Genomic DNA, 19,443 nt, shown 5'->3' on the forward strand with positions numbered 1-19,443 from the left:
CCCAACCTTTATGATGATCACCTTTTAAAAAAAGAATAATAAAAAAATTTCCTGGGTGCACACCCTAATGAAATGTTTAATATTAGTCACTGGAATCCTGATGCTTTACTTTATACCACATGGGAGGAATTCTCACTAAAGGGTTCTATTAGCCTGTAGAAAAATGAAGTAGCTCCTTTGGTTAGTTCACTTCCATTTTCAGTAGATATGTACATAGAAAATCAGACTGAGCAATGAATGGGGAATGCCAGTTTAATGTACCTGATCAGGAGAGGGCATATGTAGGGGCAAGAGGCTGCGAGGAACACAACCTCTTCCTACAGTGCCCCAGTAGGCCAGAAAACCTGATAGAGCTATTGAATGTTTGTGCTAGCTTAGCTGAAGGCTTGGTTTATACTGTCACCTACACGTGTTCAACTCAGTGACTGAAACCCCTACCACATTTTAGTCACTTTAAGTCACAGAATAATGAAAACCCATTCTGATTTTTTTTAAATGACTTAAAAATATTAAGTATTAAGGTTGTCTGCTATTTCAGGGAATGCCAGAGCAATGGGCTCGATTGCTACAGACCTCAAATATCACCAAGCTAGAGCAGAAGAAGAACCCTCAGGCTGTACTAGATGTGCTGAAATTCTATGACTCCAAAGACACGGCAAAACAGAAGTACCTGAGCTTCTCCGCTCCAGGTGAGAGAAAAGTACATATGAGACATTCAGAGGAAGAGTTTGGTTCTTACAATCCAGTCTGCTCTTCCCTGTACGTCATTACTTAGAATTGGGAAGATAGGCCTGTGCCAAAGAATCAAACTAGTATCTAATGGGTAAGGGACACTCATAAATAAAGGTTCCGCTAAAGTTGCACTCTTTGTCTTGTCAGTTTCCTGTTTCAGGTGGGTAAGAGAACAAATGGAAAAGATAATTCAAAATAGCATTACCAGTCAGCTAAAATCAATTAATGAATGACCTGTCTTTATGAAGCTAGAACTATAAGACTATGATTAATTGGTAATGTTCTGTAAGGGTTATCACTCCCATTATCTCTAGTCAGAACACGCTTTTGAACAGTTACTGTGCAGTAACTTGCATTGGATCAACTTTCCCAAATGATAGTTTTGGGATAGCTCAGTGGTTTGAGCATTGGCCTCCTAAACCCAGGGTTGAGTTCAGTCCTTGAGGGGGCCATTTAGGGATCTGGGGCAAAAATCTGTCTGGGAATTGGTCCTGCTTTGAGCAGGGGGTTGGACTAGATGACTTCCTGAGGTCCCTTCTAACCCTGATATTCTGAGATAGGACCAAAGGTTCAGTGTAACTTGTCTACAACTTGCATTAGAAGTGATAGGTGTATGTGAGTGTCTGGGAAAAACATCTGATTTTATTTTTCCAGTGTGTGTGGTTCTTTTTAGCTGTTTAAATCAAAAAGATTTCCATTCTAAAAGTAGCCTGGTGGTAGGGGTTTTTCACATCTTTGTCTTATCAGTTTGGTCATAATCTTCTCTTTCGTATGCACATCAAAACCAGAGCACAATTTGACAAAAACAGTCGCCGTTCAGGTGAGATCCAATCATGTAGCAAGTCAGGATTTGAAAAATATATTGCCTGACCTGTGGGGGGAAGAAGTTTTCGTAACACCTGCCTGCATCTAGTCAAGGAAATAGATGTTTCATTCATCAACCCTGAAAATTCACCTGTTTGGAAGCAGGGAAATCTTATGAACTGCCCATATTCCTGATGTGTTGCTCATGTTTTCTATAAAGTCCACTTCTATTATTTATTATTCCACTAATTATTTATATTCACTTATTACTCTTCTTGCTGTTTAGAAAAAGATGGTTTCGCTTCAGGAACACCAGCAGTAAGTGTATTTATTATTGCTTGCACCCTTCCAAGCCTACTGAATTAGTGTTTTTCTTAATTAAATTTAATTTCATATTATATACTTCATAATAAATTTAGTAACGTTTTATTAAATTGTATTTTTTAACCGTTTCCCACAGGAAACAAAGTACCCGTAGGTGGTTTAATTTTAAGGATGTTTACAAATTCTTGTGTGTCTGCTAAATGCTTCCCATGGATGTCTATTTATTATTTAAAGAATGGTGAGAAATGCTTAACATATGCTTCTGGCAACTTAGAGTAGTAGAAGAGGTAATATAAATATTCAGATATTTCTTTTTTAATAAAAGTATTGTTATCATGAACATATCATATATGATCATGATTATATATATAAATGGAATGTAATAAACTGAATGTTGTAATAAATGTACTGAGACTCTTATGTCTCTCAGCATACTTACTTTAGTTCTAAATTACTAAGAATTCCTGGATCCTCATTCTAAAAATGCCTTAAAACTCATAAGCTGTTCACAGTTTTGGGGAAAAACAACAGCTTTGTTTCTAGGAAATAAATACTTTATTTCCCCTTTATTCCATTCAATAACAAAAATATAGCCCAATGCCAAAGGTTCAGAGCCCTCAACAGCAGTAGTAGAAGATGACGATGATGAAGAGGTTCCTCCTCCGGTTATTGCCCCTCGTCCAGATCATACAAAATCAGTGAGTGTTTTTGTTTTTTTTTTAATTTACTCTGGTATTTTTGCTTTTTTTACATTACTTTCTGGTCTGTCTATTGCAGGCTTCTTCCTATGGTCCCTGCCCACACCAGATTGGAGAAGATTATTCTTTGCAAAATTTCACTTTATTTATATTAATTTTATTTGAGTAGTCATGTTTTTTCCTAGCTATGGCTAACTCCCAGGTACCAGTTGGACCAGGAGTATCCAAATTAGTGCTATATTTTGCAGGTCTGCTTGGAGAGGGAAAAAAAAATCCCAAATTCATTTCCTCATCCTCTAAAACACATTATAAGGAGGATCATTAGAAAACTTTACCAATGTGCCTAGCAAATCCCAGATATTGTGGGTAATGTAGGTTTTAAAGAAACTTAAACTCCCATACTGTGTGCTTGATTTTTTCTATTAAACTATTATCCTATCACAAAAAACCCTCTGCATTGTAGTTAAGTGGAAATTTATTCCACCAACAAGAATATTATTAGTACTAAATTTTACATTTGAGAACTTAAACACTTAAGTTCTTAGTTAAGCTTTAGCACCATCTTTAACTCCCTCACCCCAACCTCCCTCCAGAGACCCTCCCTATGCGCCTATAAAGGCCAAAAGTCATCTTCTCTTCCACTGTTGCCTTTCTTTGTCTGAGGGGTAGGTATGGAATGTATACAATGTTCACAGAATATTGCTTTAAGAAATAGGCCACATGACGTTTAAATAAGGATATAGGTGGAACATTACATGTCTAAAGATCTGTAAATATTGCTACATGAGCAAGTATAACTCAATTTATGCAGTTTTTCAAGTGATGAACAGTTAGGTAGTTTAGGGGAGACCCATGTACAAATCTGAACTATCTTCTGCTCCCCAAAACCAAAAGATTGGGCTGTGCAAAGGTATCTGCTGCATCTTCATTTTACTATAGCTTACTACTTCATAGAATCTCCACAGATGATTTGTCCCACAGTTAAATAAAGAGCAGTTTCCATCCTCTTTGATGGGTGGGCATCATGTAATGTGAGGAAAGACTGAAGAAATAAGAGAAAATGTACAAAGGATGAAGGGACAGTCAAACCCTAGCCTCTGTTCCAGCATATGGTGTAATAAGGACATCCTATTAGAGAACAAATGGATAGAAAGCCTTCCCTCAACCCTGCAAAAAAAAGGTGGAGGTTAGACTACTGTGCTTAGTAATGGCTGTATTTCCAGCTAAGCTTTCAAATTAGCAGTTTATGGAGGTGAGAACCAGATTATGTAGTTCATGCTTCTGCAGTGTTTGGAGAGATTTCCACCTAGTCTGGCAGAGCAAAGCAATGATGTACCAAAATACATTGTAGAACAGTTTTGCAATGAGTCCCCAGCTGTAGAAACTATAGAAACTAGAGTCGTCGGCGATCTCTTTCCTGAGTAAATTGACCCCTAGCCATCTGCTGTCCAGCAAGTCTACAGGTCAGTCTTTCAGAATCAAGTAGTGTTGCAGTCATGTTAGCTAGTATTCAAAAACAGCAATTCTCAGAACAAGTGGTTCCTGGTTCCAAAAGTTTTAAGTGAAACAATGGTGGTAGTCAGATAAGAATTTATGGCAGTTGCAAAGAGAACTCTGAGCTCTAATAGTGCATGTTTTTTCTTTGCTCATAGATTTACACACGGTCTGTAATTGACCCTATCCCTGCACCAGCTGGTGACACTTGTGATAGTGCTGCCAAGTCGGCTGACAAGCAGAAAAAGAAGACCAAAATGTCAGATGAAGACATCATGGAAAAGCTACGTGAGTTGTATTTTTTTTAAAATACAAATTCCAGTATTGATGCTAGTTATCGGTAATTCCCTTATTTATAAGGGAGAGGTCTGTGCAGACCTCATCAGCACATTGCTTTGACCTGATAATACCTGTTGGAGTCTATTACAGAAAAGACTGCAGATATCAAATCAGCATGAACTGACGCTATTATAAAACAATCTGTACAGATGCTTGGTTGTAGTTTCTGTTAACCAGAAAATGGAGACAAATGACTAAGTCTTTTGACTAGGCCATCATCCCCATTTTTCATGTGTGTGTGATGTAGCCCAAAGACTTGGTTATTTTCTGTCACCTGCTAGTTGGGAGGAACTGTATTCAGGAATCTGGACTGGTCTTGAAGAATGGAAATTAACAAGTAAACAAAATTTCCCTGTTTGGCCCTAAAACAGCTTCAGTGTTGTACTTGTGGCTCAGTGATCAGCTTCTACGGAACTGTTCCTTTTAGTGCAGAATACAGTGGATCTTTGCTGTCCCTAATTTGATAATCTTCATAGATGCACTCATTCACCAAACCAATGCCATTGTCTAGTACAAAAGAGGCAATGACTTAGTTTAAAATAGACAGTACAATTACTGGATTTATTACTGATTCATCCCACAAAAGTGTTACAAGTCACAAATGTCATACAGAAGAATATCATTTAAATGAAGTGCAGTTCAGTATAAAAAGTTTTTATGTCCATAAGAATCAAAAGAAAAAAGTACATATTGTACTCTAATAAAAAGTGAAGAATGCTCCCTTAAGTCACTGGTTGGTTTTATGTTTTGTGTGGAATTTTTTTTCAGGGACTATTGTGAGCATAGGAGATCCCAAGAAAAAATACACCAGATATGAAAAAATTGGGCAAGGGTGAGTATTTGTAGAGCTGTCCAAAATTTTTTAGTGAATGAACCAGTATTAAAGGCATGATGTACTTTTGTCATTTAGCCACTATTTATTAAAGCAGAAATGTCAGTGTATAAGAAGTAATAATCAGATGCAGGAGACTTCAAACGGTAGTGGAAGTTTTGAATCTGTTCCTTTATGGGACTGTGCTTGTGCGTTAATGTCTCTTTGGAAACAAACCACTTTCTGGTGAGACTGGGTGGGAGTGAAAATGTATTCATTTAAGTGAACTTCTGTCTTTTTTCTGCTCTTCCCCTTCATGAGATAAACGTACCTTTTCACTAGTCATAACATTAAAAGAACAGAAAAGGGTGATACAAGGCAAGTTTTTCCTACCCTGGTCAACGTCCTACCAATCTAATATAATTTGCTCTAAATATTTCCACAAATCATTTCAATGTAAAAGTTCAGTTGAAGGATGAATACTGGCAGAGCTTGCATAATTTTTTAAATATAAATGTTGTTCTTACTGTGCTTGCATCCCCTCTAACGATATTCTGTGTGTGTGTAGGGGAATGAGGGGTGGACTAGGATCCCCTTTAGAACTGATTGTCTGTCTGATTTATCCAGTATTTGGGAATAGCACAAGATATAGGGATTTTGCGTACCCTGACATGCAAGCAAAGTAGTTTTCCTCTTACTATGTAAGAGGCTGGTCCTGTGGTAACTGGTATGCTCTTTCTGAGCTGGCTGGTATTTGTATTTAGTACTCCTTATTTGAGTACTCCTTGAATCCCCTTCTTTCTTAAGAACATAACAGCTGCTGTACTAGGTCAGACCATGGTCCATCTTGCCCAGTATTTTGTTGCCAGCTGTGACCCGTTCCAGAACTTCAGAGGGAGAGTACAGAACAGGGTAATTATGGAGTGATCCACCCCTGTCTTCCACTCCCAGCTTCTGGTGATCAGAGGTTTAGGGTCACCCCGAGCATGGGGTTCCACTCCTGACCATCTGGGCTAATAGGCTTCAATAGACCTATCCTCCATACACTTATCCAGTTCATTTTTTTTACCCAGTTACACTTTTGGCCATCACAGCATGCCGTGGCAGTGAGTTCTACAGGTTAGTTGTGCATTATGTGAAAAAGTATTTCCTCTTGTTTCTATGAAAGCTGTTTGCTGCCTGTTGATTTCACTAGCTTTCTAAAGGGAAATCAGGCTGTTCCAAACTATTAGAATTCTTTGAGAGAGTCAACACGTATGTGGACAAGGGTGATCCAGCGATGCAGTGTACCTGGATTTTTAGAAAGTATTTGACGAGGTCTCTCAACAAAGGCTCTTAAGGAAACTAAGTAGCCGATGGGAGGGAAGGTCCTCTCATGGATCAGTAACTGGTTGAAAGATAGGAAACAAAGGCATGGGTATACGTTCAGTTTTCACAATGGAGAGAGGTGAACAGGAAGGATCCCCAGCTATCTGTCCTGGGACCTGTGCTGGGTTCAACATATTCATTAATGATCTGGAAAAGGAGATGAATAGTGAAGTGGCAAAGCTTGCAGATGATACAAAATTATTCAAAATAGTTAAGTCCAAAGCAGACTGTGAGGAGAATTAGAGGGAATCTCTCAAAACTGGATGACTGGGTAACAAAATGGCAGATGAAATTCAGCATCGATAAGTGCAAAGTAACGCATGTAGGGAAAAAACAATCCCAACTATACATACGTGTATACATGTATTTACATATATGATGGGGTCTAAGCTATTACCTCCCAAGAAAGAGCTCTTGGCATTACCATGGATAGATCTCTGAAGATTTCCATGAAATGTGCAGTGGCAGTCAAAAAGAACTATTAGGAAAGAGATGAAAAATATCACAATGCCACTATATAAATCCACAGTGTGACTGACACCTTGAATGCTGTATCCAGTTCTGGTTGCCTGAAAAGAAATATGGTGGAACTGGAAGAGGTTCAGAGGAGAGCAGCAGAGATGTTCAAGGATATACAACAGCTTCCTTTCAAAGAGAGACTAAAAAGATTAGGGCTAGTCAGCCGAGAAAATATGACTAAGGGAGGGATATGATACAGGCCTATAACATCATGATGAATGATGTCGAAAAAGTGACTAGAGAAGTGTGTGTTTACCCTTTCACACAATACAAAAGTCAGGGGTCATCCAATGAAATTAATAAGCAGCAGGTTTTCTGCAAACAAAAGGAAGTATTTTTTCATACAAATGCGCAGTTCTTTACAGTTTTTAGGTGTGCAAAACTTAAAAAAAATCTTTGATCTGTCTGCATGTATATCCTTGTTAGATTTGAAATCATACAGCTGATCACATACCTTGTATTCACAGGGCTTCAGGTACAGTTTTCACGGCTATCGATGTGGCAACAGGACAGGAGGTAAGATCTATGTGAATATTTTCCATTTAAATCCGCATTTATGGGTGATGGAAGTGAATTGGATAGGTTTTTTTTTATCAGTGGCTCCCATCTCTGGCATTACTTCCCAGTAGAATATTCGTCATAGTCATTTGTAACAGTGCAGTCCTTGTTTTGTAGTAACCAGATGATGAATACTAAAAATAGGGTTTTGTTTGTCCAATGAAATGCAAAGGGACCAAGATGTTCAGAGTTGTGGGTTTTGAAAAGTGTTTAACCTCTAAGTGTTGTAGGCAATATTGTCTTGAATTCTGACCAATAATTTTGCATTTAGCCTTCTACATAGCTTCATCTGTGACCATGATAGTCTTGCCCATATGAAAATTGCTTCTCACCAAACAATTCCTTCTATTTTAATTAGACTACCTTCTCCATATCCTGTTCCCAGGTTCTTCCCATTGATTACACCCATACCATCTGGCAGACGTGGTGGCATCATTGTCATCTACAAATTGTTCATTAACCTTCACCATCCTATTTGCTTTGATGTTTTCCTTTGAACGTCTTTTACTTCACTGGTCCCCTGCAACTAAAATTCACAATTGTTGGCTTCTTTCTAAAGTCATCTTTTCTTTAATTGTTTTACCCATCAGCTCAGTCAGTCTCTCTCCTTCTGCCACCACCTTCTCTGGTACCTGAATGTTCATTTTGCTAATAGCTGAAATGTTCTCACCTGCAGTTTTACCTCTCACCTTTATAGCTGTTGACTTCTTCCGCTTTTCTACCTCTTCTGCTTAACCTTGGATGTAATGAGTAATTTTTCCCTGTACTTTCCTTTACCTGTCTCTCACTAAGCACTTTATGTGCTTGTCCGTCTGTAACAAAATCTCATACCTGGATTCTGTTTTTCTAGCCCTTCTTTACTTCCTGTTAGAGACAACTAATTCGCTATACATCTTTCAGGCAACCTACCCTATAAAAACACTTTCCATTACCTATCTCTCCAGAACCCATGGTACAATAATAGCTCAGATCCTTAAGCTCCCCCCTCATGCCCCCAACCCCCAAAAACCCCATAAAAAAAACCAAAAAACTAAACTAAAATTCTGGTGCACCAAAATGTACAGTATTGTCATGTTTTATTGTGAATATTACGTAGCCTCTCTCCCAGGTTTCCTTCTGATTTTCAGTGATACTACTGCTATTCTGTAATCTCCGGAGTCATTCTAACACTGCCAATTCAGTCCTTCACCCACTTGACATCTCTTCTACTCTGAACAGAGCTTACTATTTCTTCCACTCCAGAATTGCTTCTGTCTGTGGCAGTATCATATTGTCAGCTTTTCCCTGTCCCTTCCAATAACACTAGTGATCCTCTGTGTAGTTCCCATGAAATCTCTGGTGTCTGACCATTGATTGTGTCTGACGTCATTGATCCAACACTTGATCACTTCCAATCTCTTTCCTCCCTCTGGCAGTGAAACCATCTTTCACATGGCTTCCTCATTACCACTTTTACCTCACTGCAGCATTTAGACAATATGCAGTTGCATTCTCTAAAAGCTATTTTAGCTCTGGAGGTGATGACATATCAAACAGTAGACCATTCCTTCTCCATCTGTCTTAATTATAAGACATCTGCTTCTAACTCATAGATGGGCATGGTTCTTCTTGTCAAGAAGAATACCATAGTTATTAATCGTCAAACTCATTCCTCTCAATTTCTCAACCTTGATCTTCTTTTCAGACTTTATGGCTGTAATTTTGAAGTTGTCACCCCACCAAGCTCCTCTTTGTTCCTTGTCTTGCTATGCTGTGAAATTTCCTCTCACCTGTTTAACAGCATGTCTGCTTTTCTTTCATCACTCACTTTATTGAATCATTCTTTTGAGCATTGTCTCTTCACACCTTCATATTTGCAGCTTCTTTTGCCTTGCAAATGCACTTTCATTCAAATGCTAGTCTGTTCAGAACAAAACATATAGAAACAATCCTATTGCCTTGTCCTGGAAACCTTGCACTGGCTATCACTTGTATCCACTACAAAATCTCTCATCTTCAAGCCTGTTAATAGCTTCTCTCTTGATTCTGATTTCATTTCTGTCCCCCCAAACCCTTCCTCCACTTCTCTCTATTCTGATCTGCACTGTGTTGGCAGTGACTCTTTTGCTGGCACTGCATTTCCTTGGCTATGATGGAATCATGTTAAGAGCAGTGTAAGTTGCACATTAGTAATTTGGGGTAACTGGCGCTGGAAGGGGAATTAACAGCAGGAAGTGCAATTAACAGGATGATGTAGGAAGGTGTAAGATAAAGCAGATTGCCTGTGCCCGTCACATCACTTCATAGTTTCCTGTTCTTTTCTTGCCATAACCCTATCATTTGCTTCCCCTCATGCTGCAAGCTACTCCTACCTGCACCAACACTGACTTTCTGATGTGCAATTTAGATCACCATTTGTGTCGCTTCTGAATTTGGCTTACTGTCTGGAGCCATCATGCTGCCACTTTATTGACTTGCTAGACTTTTTTATAAAATACAGCTCCAGTCCCACCTGGCACATAGGCTACAGCCAGCAAGCTGTTGGACAGTTTAACAGAGCATTCCTTGTTATTACTAACCCACATGCCTTGTCTACAACTCTGTTCTAATCATTCAATGAACTTTTACTGTAATATTATAAATGTTTAGCGTTGCAGTGGGTTGGCACTCAGGTTTGTAGGACTAACACTCATCTTGTATTTTACTGTTTTTCCCTCGTTTTCAGGTTGCTATCAAACAGATAAACCTGCAGAAGCAGCCCAAGAAGGAGTTGATTATTAATGAGATCCTGGTAATGAAAGAGTTAAAGAATCCCAACATAGTCAACTTCCTAGACAGGTAAATGCAGACAATCAAACAGTTAATCTTCCTTCTCCCAGGAGTCAGGATTATAACCTGACATCTTCTATGATCACTGTGGGTACGATTACTGCTGCTTGAAGCATGCTTCCCAGCTCAGGTAGGCAGACATGTTAGCTTTGCTTGAGCTAGCACTCTAAAAATCACTACAAAAATAGCCATGTGGTGAGTAGCATGGGCAGCAGATTGAGCTAGCACCTTAAATACAAACCCACTTGGCTGGCCCTGTGCATATACTCAGGAGGTACAATGAGTATTCGGGTTAAGAGATTGCCAGGCAAAAGCCAGGTGTGTTGCAGGGCATAGGGCTGGTGATTCAGTAAGGAGCATTCTTTTCTGATTCGGTACCAAACCAATATCCCAAACTGGGGTTGGGGAGCACTGTGCTGCTGGAGGTGCTGTTTTAGATGAGATGCAAAACTATTACCCTGACTTTTTAGTCAGAGCAGATCTTCAGGCATTTTTGTAAGAGAAGCTTGGCCCCAGCTTTTAAATCCAGTCTGTCTACCTAAAAACTTTTTTTCTAATTGATCTAAAACTCATAGAAATGTAGGGCTGGAAGGGACCTCAAGAGGTTATGTAGTCTATCTCCCTGAACTGAGGCAGGACCAACTACACCATACCTAGCAGGTGTTTGTCTAAACTATTCTTAAAAATCTCCAATTATGGGAGTTACACGACCTCCCTTGGTAACCTATTCCAATACTTAATTATCCTTGTAGTTAGAAAGCTTTCCTAATATTTAACCTAAATCTTCCTCTCTGCAGGTTAAGCCCATTGCTTCTTGTCCTACCTTCATTGGACATGGAGAACAGTTGGTCACTGTCCTCTTCATAGCGGCCTTTAACATATTTGAAGCTTGTTATCAGGTTTTCCCCTCAGTCTTCTTTTCTCAAGACTAAACATGGCCCGTTTTTTAACCTTTCCTCATAGGTCAGATTTTCTAAATCTCACACCCCTTTTGTTGCTCTTATCTGGATTCTCTCCACTTTTCCACAATGTATCCTGAAGTGTGGCACCAAAAACTGGACATAGGACTCCAGCTGAGGCCTCACCAGTGCCAAGTTCAGGTGGACAGTTACCTCCTGTGTCTTACTGTTAATATACCCTGGAATATTTCCCCTTTTCACAGCTGCATCACATTGTTGACTTACGTTCAATTTGTGATCCAGGATCCTTTCCTGCAGTACTATTGCCTAGCCAGTTATTCCCCATTTTGTATGTATGCATTTGATTTTTCCTTTCTAATTGTGATACTTTGCACCTGTCCTTATTGAATTTAATCTTGTTGATTACAGATCAATTTGTCATGATCATTTTGAATTCTAATCCTGTCCTCCAAAGTGCTGGCAACCTCTCACAGAGTGGTGTCATCTGCAAACTTTATAGCATAGTCTCCACTCCATTATCCAAGCAATTAATGAAAATACTGAATAGTATTGAACCCAGGACAGACTCCTGTAGGACCCCATGAGATAAGTCCTCCCAATTTGACAGTGAATCATTGATAACAACTGAGTATGGTTTTTTAATCACCACCCACTTTAGTCATTTCATAGACCATATTTCTCTAGTTTGTTAGTGAATATATCATGTGGGACTTCCAAAAAGCTAAATAAGATAAATCATGTCTACTTCCCCACATCCACTAGGCCAGTACCTCTGTCAAAGGAGCAAATTAGGTTGGTTTGGCATGATTTGTTCTTTACAAATCCATGCTGGCTATTCCTTAACATCCTATTATAATCTAGGTGCTTACAAACTGATAGTTTAATAATTTGTTCCAGTATCTTTCCAGATGTTGAAGTTAGTCTGACTGATCTATAATTCCCCAGGTCCTCATTGTTCCCCTTTTTAAAGACAGGTGCTATGTTTGCCCTTCTCCAGTCCTCTGGGACCTCACCTTTCCTCCATAAATTAATTTGATTGCTAATGGGTCCATGATTGCTTCAGCTACTTCCTTAAATATCTTAGGGTGAATTTTGTCAGGCCTGTTGTGAAGTTTTATCTTGAACAATTGCTGCAATACACTGTCAGTCATTTATCAGTCCTGATTCTTCAATCCTGGCAAATGAGCTTATTTCTGTATTTTCTGCCTTTAGTTTTCTTGTAGGTGATGAATTGTTTGTTGTAATGGAGTACCTTGCTGGAGGGTCACTCACTGATGTGGTCACAGAAACTTGCATGGATGAGGCACAGATTGCTGCTGTTTGCAGAGAGGTGAGTGTTACGTTTCTGTGGGTAGGAGGTGAGAGTGCAATCTTTCCTCTCCCGTCTTTTGAGATACATTTATATTACTGGCCAGCCACTGATGTCCAGGCTTCATTTAATATCTTCACTAATAATCTGAAAGAGGAATTAAGCAGCATTTTAACTAGTTTCGAAGAGGATATTTAATTGGAGAGAATTCTACTGACACTAGTGATTGCAGGGAAATAATATGAAGATGAGATGTGCAGAAAAATAGCAAAATGACTAACAAAAAAATGCAACCTAAAAGATCTGGGGAAAAACCAATCCAAAGTAGTGGGAGGGGAACCGCTGATGGATAGAGCTGGCTAAAGGTGACAGCAGAAAGCAAATGAGACATGAGTTTGCAATGCAACATGACAATAAAAGTTGATGGAGTTTGGGGCTGGTATATAGATACCTCAAATCATGGAGCAATGGCGTTAGGAGTGTCCCTTTCTATTTGGCACCTGCAATATTATGTTCATTCTGGTTATCATGTTACCAGAAAGATACTGACAGGCTGGATGGAGTTCAGAGAAAGTTTCAGGTGGCTAGAGTGATTCACTTTCAAAGAAAGATTTGAAGACAAACCTACAGATATGGTGGTTTTAAAATGATCTGTCTGGAAACAATTTAACTTTGTATTTGGCATCTAGTTTCCAATAAATTGAAAATTAATACTCTGCATTTAACTAGCCGCCCATGAATGAGTTCAAACTTAAGCTTAAAACTTACTTAAACTCTTTTGACTTAACCAATAATTCTACTGCCCAACATGTAAATTCAGAATACTCATGACTGGTAAATCAAACCTACTTTTCTAAGATGAGCATATGTATTAATTCTCAGTAGGAGTTAATTTGTAGCAAGTTTCAAATCCAGCTGTTTTGGTTGTAGCCTTTTAAATATATATATATTTTTCTTTTTTTCTTTCTTTACAGTGAGGAAGAATGTAGGTTTTTTTTTTGTTTTTTGTTTTTGTTTTTTTACCTTTGCTGAACTCAAATACCTGGAGGGATTTTCCGCAAATAATACCTTTAGGCAGAAACTCAACATGGACAATTTCAGCCTAAAAAGTGAATAATTGAGAGAGCTAGAATTATGTAAATAATTTTATAATGGAAACTGTTTTGCACCCATCCCTATAGCAAGCACTACATATATTTAAGAGTGAAGCATTCTCCTTATAGTGAAACTCTGCCAAAGAAAACTGATCTCAGTAGTCAGTCAGGATTCCCCAACAACTGAAAAGCTGCGAAAAGTAACATTAGCAAAGTGAAAGTGCTTTGGAACTTTGGGGAATCTTGGATGATGCCTGGCTGGTGGGCACTTTTAGTTCATTTTGCAGTCCTATGATGTCAAGGAAATAGCGTCTTCTCTGAGGTTAAAGAAGCAGGTTTTGACCACACTGAATTTTGGATGACAGTAGTCTGGTTTCTCATCAGAAGAGCTTCCTCTGCTGGATATTTAAAGTAATACCTGCTACCTTTTTACACGTTGCATTATATGTACATAAATTTTGCTTTTTGATTCACAATACACAAACTGTATTTGCTTTTGATAAATGTTTTCCTTTTCCTCCTCCCCTGTACAGTGTTTGCAAGCACTAGAGTTCCTACATGCCAACCAGGTAATCCACAGAGATATTAAGAGTGACAACGTGCTTTTAGGAATGGATGGATCAGTTAAACTCAGTGAGTGCCAGATAATTGTTTCAACCTGCTGCTTCTTTTTAAACATTTTGCAATGAATAGTATGTTTGTAAGTGCATAGTTATCTCAGATGTTTGAGATGAATTTCTGCTAAAAATCAGCAATAGAATTCATTCTGCTTTGCAAAAAGAATTTTACCCGTTATAGTTGGTTTTGTAATTCTGAGCATCTGAAAGCTACTCACTTTGAGTATATCAAACAAGAAGGATGTTTAAGTAACTTTTTACCACATGAATGCGTTTGTAAGTGTGAGTTAATCTGCAGTGTAAAGTCAGATAAAGATACAAGGATTGCCAGTGAGGGAAGCTGGCGCTAAGTGGCGCTGCCTTATTGGCTCCTTTCAGATTCAAATGGTTTTGCACTGTCCATTTAATTGACAGGATGAAAATTACACATTTGTATTTCAGTACTGCCTAAAGGCTGCAAACCAGGTAGGGTCCTATTGTGCTGGACAAGGTACTTGTCTGAATTTTTTTTAACTACTGTTAAAAGTATCTACAACAGTAAAAATATTAGAGATCAGGGAAATATTTTTTGTTTTCAGTTTTATATTGTGCATTTGACAGCACTTATTGTGCAGTCAGTTGCTGTTGCGTCTTTCATACAGCAAGTGGGGAAAGAAAAAAATTTCAAAAATTTAGTGAACTTAATCTCAGAAGTTTCGAGGAGTGCTTAGGGAGAGGTGCATTAAGATTTACACACTGAGCACCTAAAAGTTTGCTAAGCGCTACACAGATGCCTAAAAAGACATGGGGTGACACTTTAAAAGCTGCTTTCTGGATTTGGACACCCGGGAAATCTACCACTGTTCCCTGTTCCAAGAGTTTGTAGTCTAATTTCAGTTATGATACAGTAACTCCTCACTTAGTCCTCCCGGTTAACGTTGTTTCATTGTTACGTTGTTATGTTGCTGATCAGTTAGAAAATATGCTCATTTAAAGTTGTGCAATGCTCCCTTATAACATTGTTTGACAGCCACCTGCTTTGTCCACTGCTTGCAGGAAGAGCAGCCCATTGGAGCTAGATGGTGGGGGCTTGAAACCAGGGTGGACCAGCAGCCCCCCTATCAGCTCTCCCTATCAGCTCCCCTCTCTCCTAAATTACCTGTGTGGCAGCCACCCAGCATGCTATCAGCTGCCGGGCAGTTCAGCTGTCCCTTCCCCCCACCCCCCACTGTGAGCTGCTCCCAAGAGCCTCCTGCTTGCTGTGCAGATGAGGGGAAGAGAGGTGCTAATATCAGGCTGTTCCCCTCCCCCTGCTCTTGTACCCTCATCTCCTGTACCTTATCTCCACAGGCAGGGGACACAACAGGGCTCAGGACTGAGGGAGCTTGCTGGCAGCAGCTGCAGTCTCAATTTGCTAATCCACTTAAAAAGGCAATGTACTTAGAGTAGAGTCAGTATACTTAAAGCGGCAATGCGCATCTCTATGTCTCTCACACACAGGATATGTCTCTCTGTGTCTCTCTGCCATGCTGTCTCCCCTCCCTCCCATTTGTGCTGCCTTGTAAAGTGTAGAAAGAACAAGGAGTACTCGTGGCACCTTAGAGACTAACCCACTTCATCAGATGCATACAGTGGAAAATGCAGTAGGAAAAAAGCTTCTGCCCAAATAAATTTTTTAGTCTCTTAAGTGCCACCCATGTACTCCTTGTTCTTTTTGCTGATACAGACTAACACTGCTACCACTCTGAACTTGTAGAGTGTAAGGCTACATTAACATGTTACCCCTTGAGGGCTCAGCCAAGTGCTAGTTCATCATTTAGCAGTAAGGCATTCCCTGGGAAATATCCCACCCTCTGACTTGAGCACCTCAACCAACTTTCACAATCGTCATTGCTGTGTACAGTATTAAATTGTTTGTTTAAAACTTATATTCTGTGTGTGTGTGTGTGTATTTTTATATGTCTGTGTATACACACACACACAGTCTTTTGTCTGGTGAAAAAATTTTCCCTGGAACCTACACCTCCCCATTAACATTAATTTTTGGGGGGAAATTGGATTCACTTAACATCATTTTGCTTAAAGTAGCATTTTTTCAGGAACATAACTACAATGTTAAGCAAGGAGTTACTGTACATCGGAGAGTTTGTAAACAGTAATGGGGAAAGGTGAACAGTGAAAGATAATAGGGTTACTGAGGTAAATTAAGTGCACATCCTAAGGGTATTTAGAAGGATCTGTCAGAATTATAGGACTGTGGAATTTTTGCTTTGTATACAAACTGAGTATTTGCAGTCTATCTTCCAAAAGAGGTGACAAGTGAAGGGAAGCAGTGGAAGGTGTGAGTGGGAGAGATTGAATGGAGGGAGGAGAGAGGAGTCTAGCAGTGGATGTATAAAGGGGAAAGATTTAAGGAAGGGCAGGGACATGGTGAGGTAGGTGATGGGAATAGGTATGAAGAAGAGGTGATTGCTGGAAGAGAAAAGGAGGAGGGGGATCAGCAGAGATGCCATGGGGAGGCAGGGGAAAGTAACTATAGAAACTTGCTAGCTGAATCAGGTGGCTGTAGAATCTGTTGAGGTTAATGGAATCTGTAATCCTCTATTTGGTGAAGGAGGCATGGGCTACCCACCTCACAAAACACAGTAAAAGAGCCACCATGGCTTGGCTTAACCATGTAAAAGAAGCAATGAGAGATAAAAAGGCATCTTTTAAAAAGTGGAAGTCAAATCCTAGTGAGGTAAATAGAAAGGAACATAAACACTGCCAAATTAAGTGTAAAAATGTAATAAGAAAAGCCAAAAAGGAGTTTGAAGAACAGCTAGCCAAAAACTCAAAAGGTAATAAAATGTTTAAGTACATACGAGGCAGGAAGCCTGCTAAACAACCAGTGGGGCACCTGGACAATCGAGATACAAAAGGAGCACTTGAAGACGATAAAGTCATTGCAAAGAAACTAAATGAATTCTTTGCTTCAGTCTTCATGGCTGAGAATGTTAAGGAGATTCCCAAACCTGAGCCATCCTTTGTAGGTGATAAATATGAGGAATCATCACAGATTGAAGTGTCATTAGAGGAGGTTTTGGAATTAATTGATAAACTTAACAGTAACAAGTCACTGGGACCAGATGGCATTCATCCAAGAGTTCTGAAAACTCAAATATGAAATTGCGGAACTGTTAACTATGGTTTGTAACCTGTCCTTTTTAAATCAGCTTCTGTACCCAATGACTGGAAGATAGCTAATGTAACACCAATATTTAAAAAGGGCTCTAGAGGTGATCCTGGCAATTACAGACTGATAGGTCTAACATCAGTACTGGGCAAATTAGTTGAAACAATAGTAAAGAATAAAATTGTCAGACACAGAAGAACATACATTGTTGGGCAAAAGTCAACATGGTTTCCATAAAGGGAAATCATGTCTTACTAATCTATTAGAGTTCTTTGAAGGGGTCAACAAACATGTGGACAAGAGGGATCCAGTGGATATAGTGTACTTAGATTTCCAGAAAGCCTTTGACAAGCTCCCTCACCAAAGGCTCTTACTTAAATTAAGCTGTCATTGGATAAGAGGGAAGATCCTTTCTTGGATTGAGAACTTGTTAAAAAAACAGGGAACAAAGGGTAGGAATAAATGGTAAACTTTCAGAATAGATAGGGGTAACTAGTGGTGTTCCTCAAGGGTCAATCCTGGGACCAATCCTATGCAATTTATTCCTAAATGATCTGAACTGCTCAAGATAGTTAAGACCAAAGGAGACTGTGAAGAACTTCAAAGAGATCTCACAAAACTAAGTGAGTGGGCAACAAAATGGCAAATGAAATTTAATGTAGATAAATGTAAAGTAAAGCACATTGGAAAAAATAACCCCAACTATACATACAATATGATGGGAGCTAATTTAGCTACACCTAATCAAAAAGATCTTGGAGTCATCGTGGATAGTTCTCTGAAGACGTTCATGCAATGTGCAGCGACAGTCAAAAAAGCAAACAGGATGTTAGGAATCATTAAAATGGGGATAGAGAATAAGACAGAGAATATCTTATTGCCCTTATATAAATCCATATAAATTCCCACAACTGGAATACTGTATACAGATGTGGTCTCCTCATCTCAAAAAAGATATACTGGCATTAGAAAAGGTTCAGAGAAGAGCAACTAAAATGATTAGGGGTTTGGAGAGGGTCCCATATGAGGAGAGAGATTAAAAAGGCTAGGACTCTTCAGCTTGGAAAAGAGGCGACTAAGGGGGGATATGATAGAGGTATATAAAATCATGAGTGGTGTGGAGAAAGTGAATAAGGAAAAGTTATTTACTTGTTCCCATAATATAAGAACCAGGGGCCACCAAAGGAAATTAATGAGCAGCAGATTTAAAACAAATAAAAGGAAGTTCTTCTTCACACAGCGCACAGTCAACCTGTGAAACTTCTTGCCTGAGGAGGTTGTGAAGGCTAGGACTATAACGGTTTAAAAGAGAACTAGATAAATTTATGGAGGTTAAGTCCATTAATGGCTATTAGCAAGGATGGATAAGGAATGGTGTCCCTAGCCTCTGTTTGTCAGAGGGTGGAGATGGATGGCAGGAGAGAGATCGCTTGATTATTGCCTGTTGGGTTCACTCCCTCTGGGGCACCTGGCATTGGCCACTGTCTGTAGATAGGATGCTGGGCTGGATGGACCCTTGGTCTGACCCAGTATGGACATTCTTATTTTCTTATGTTAGTATCTGTAGTGAAGATTGTGGTGGGTTGACGTGGTCCATGGGAAGTGATTGATGTGCACTCCTATGCTAGGAGAAGGGTCCTGAGCAGTTCTTGAGGGCATCTTGGCTCTCAGGATGGTACTGTGGGTGAAGGTATCTTTTTTTCCTGGAGTTGCTGTCTCTGAAGAAGCTGACAGTGGGAGGCCAGTGTGAATGTAGTGAGGATCCCCAGGCGGATGAAGAGTGGGTGGGCTGCCAGTGCCTGGTCTCCTTGAAATACCTTTCCTTGCATAGTCTGCAGAGGCTTTCACCTGCCTTCTCCCTGTTGGTGCTATGGAGGCTAGAAGGCTTTTCTGG

General features: G+C 39.5%; 1 protein-coding gene across 6 annotated transcripts in view; it reads left to right on the top strand.

The window, feature by feature from the left end:
* Positions 1-19,443, top strand: part of PAK2 (p21 (RAC1) activated kinase 2) — an 85,435-nt gene that overhangs the window by 48,135 nt on the left and 17,857 nt on the right. For all 6 annotated transcript variants that reach the window (XM_050965546.1, XM_050965540.1, XM_050965543.1 and 3 more), the window contains 9 exons: positions 539-689; positions 1,823-1,854; positions 2,454-2,558; positions 4,211-4,340; positions 5,160-5,223; positions 7,557-7,605; positions 10,352-10,464; positions 12,588-12,705; positions 14,312-14,411. In XM_050965546.1, the coding sequence (XP_050821503.1) occupies positions 539-689; positions 1,823-1,854; positions 2,454-2,558; positions 4,211-4,340; positions 5,160-5,223; positions 7,557-7,605; positions 10,352-10,464; positions 12,588-12,705; positions 14,312-14,411 (862 nt within the window). The remainder of the gene's footprint in view (positions 1-538; positions 690-1,822; positions 1,855-2,453; positions 2,559-4,210; positions 4,341-5,159; positions 5,224-7,556; positions 7,606-10,351; positions 10,465-12,587; positions 12,706-14,311; positions 14,412-19,443) is intronic.

Source organism: Gopherus flavomarginatus, chromosome 8 (genome assembly GCF_025201925.1).
Source record: "Gopherus flavomarginatus isolate rGopFla2 chromosome 8, rGopFla2.mat.asm, whole genome shotgun sequence".
In the NCBI taxonomy this organism is placed as follows: Eukaryota; Metazoa; Chordata; order Testudines; family Testudinidae; genus Gopherus; species Gopherus flavomarginatus.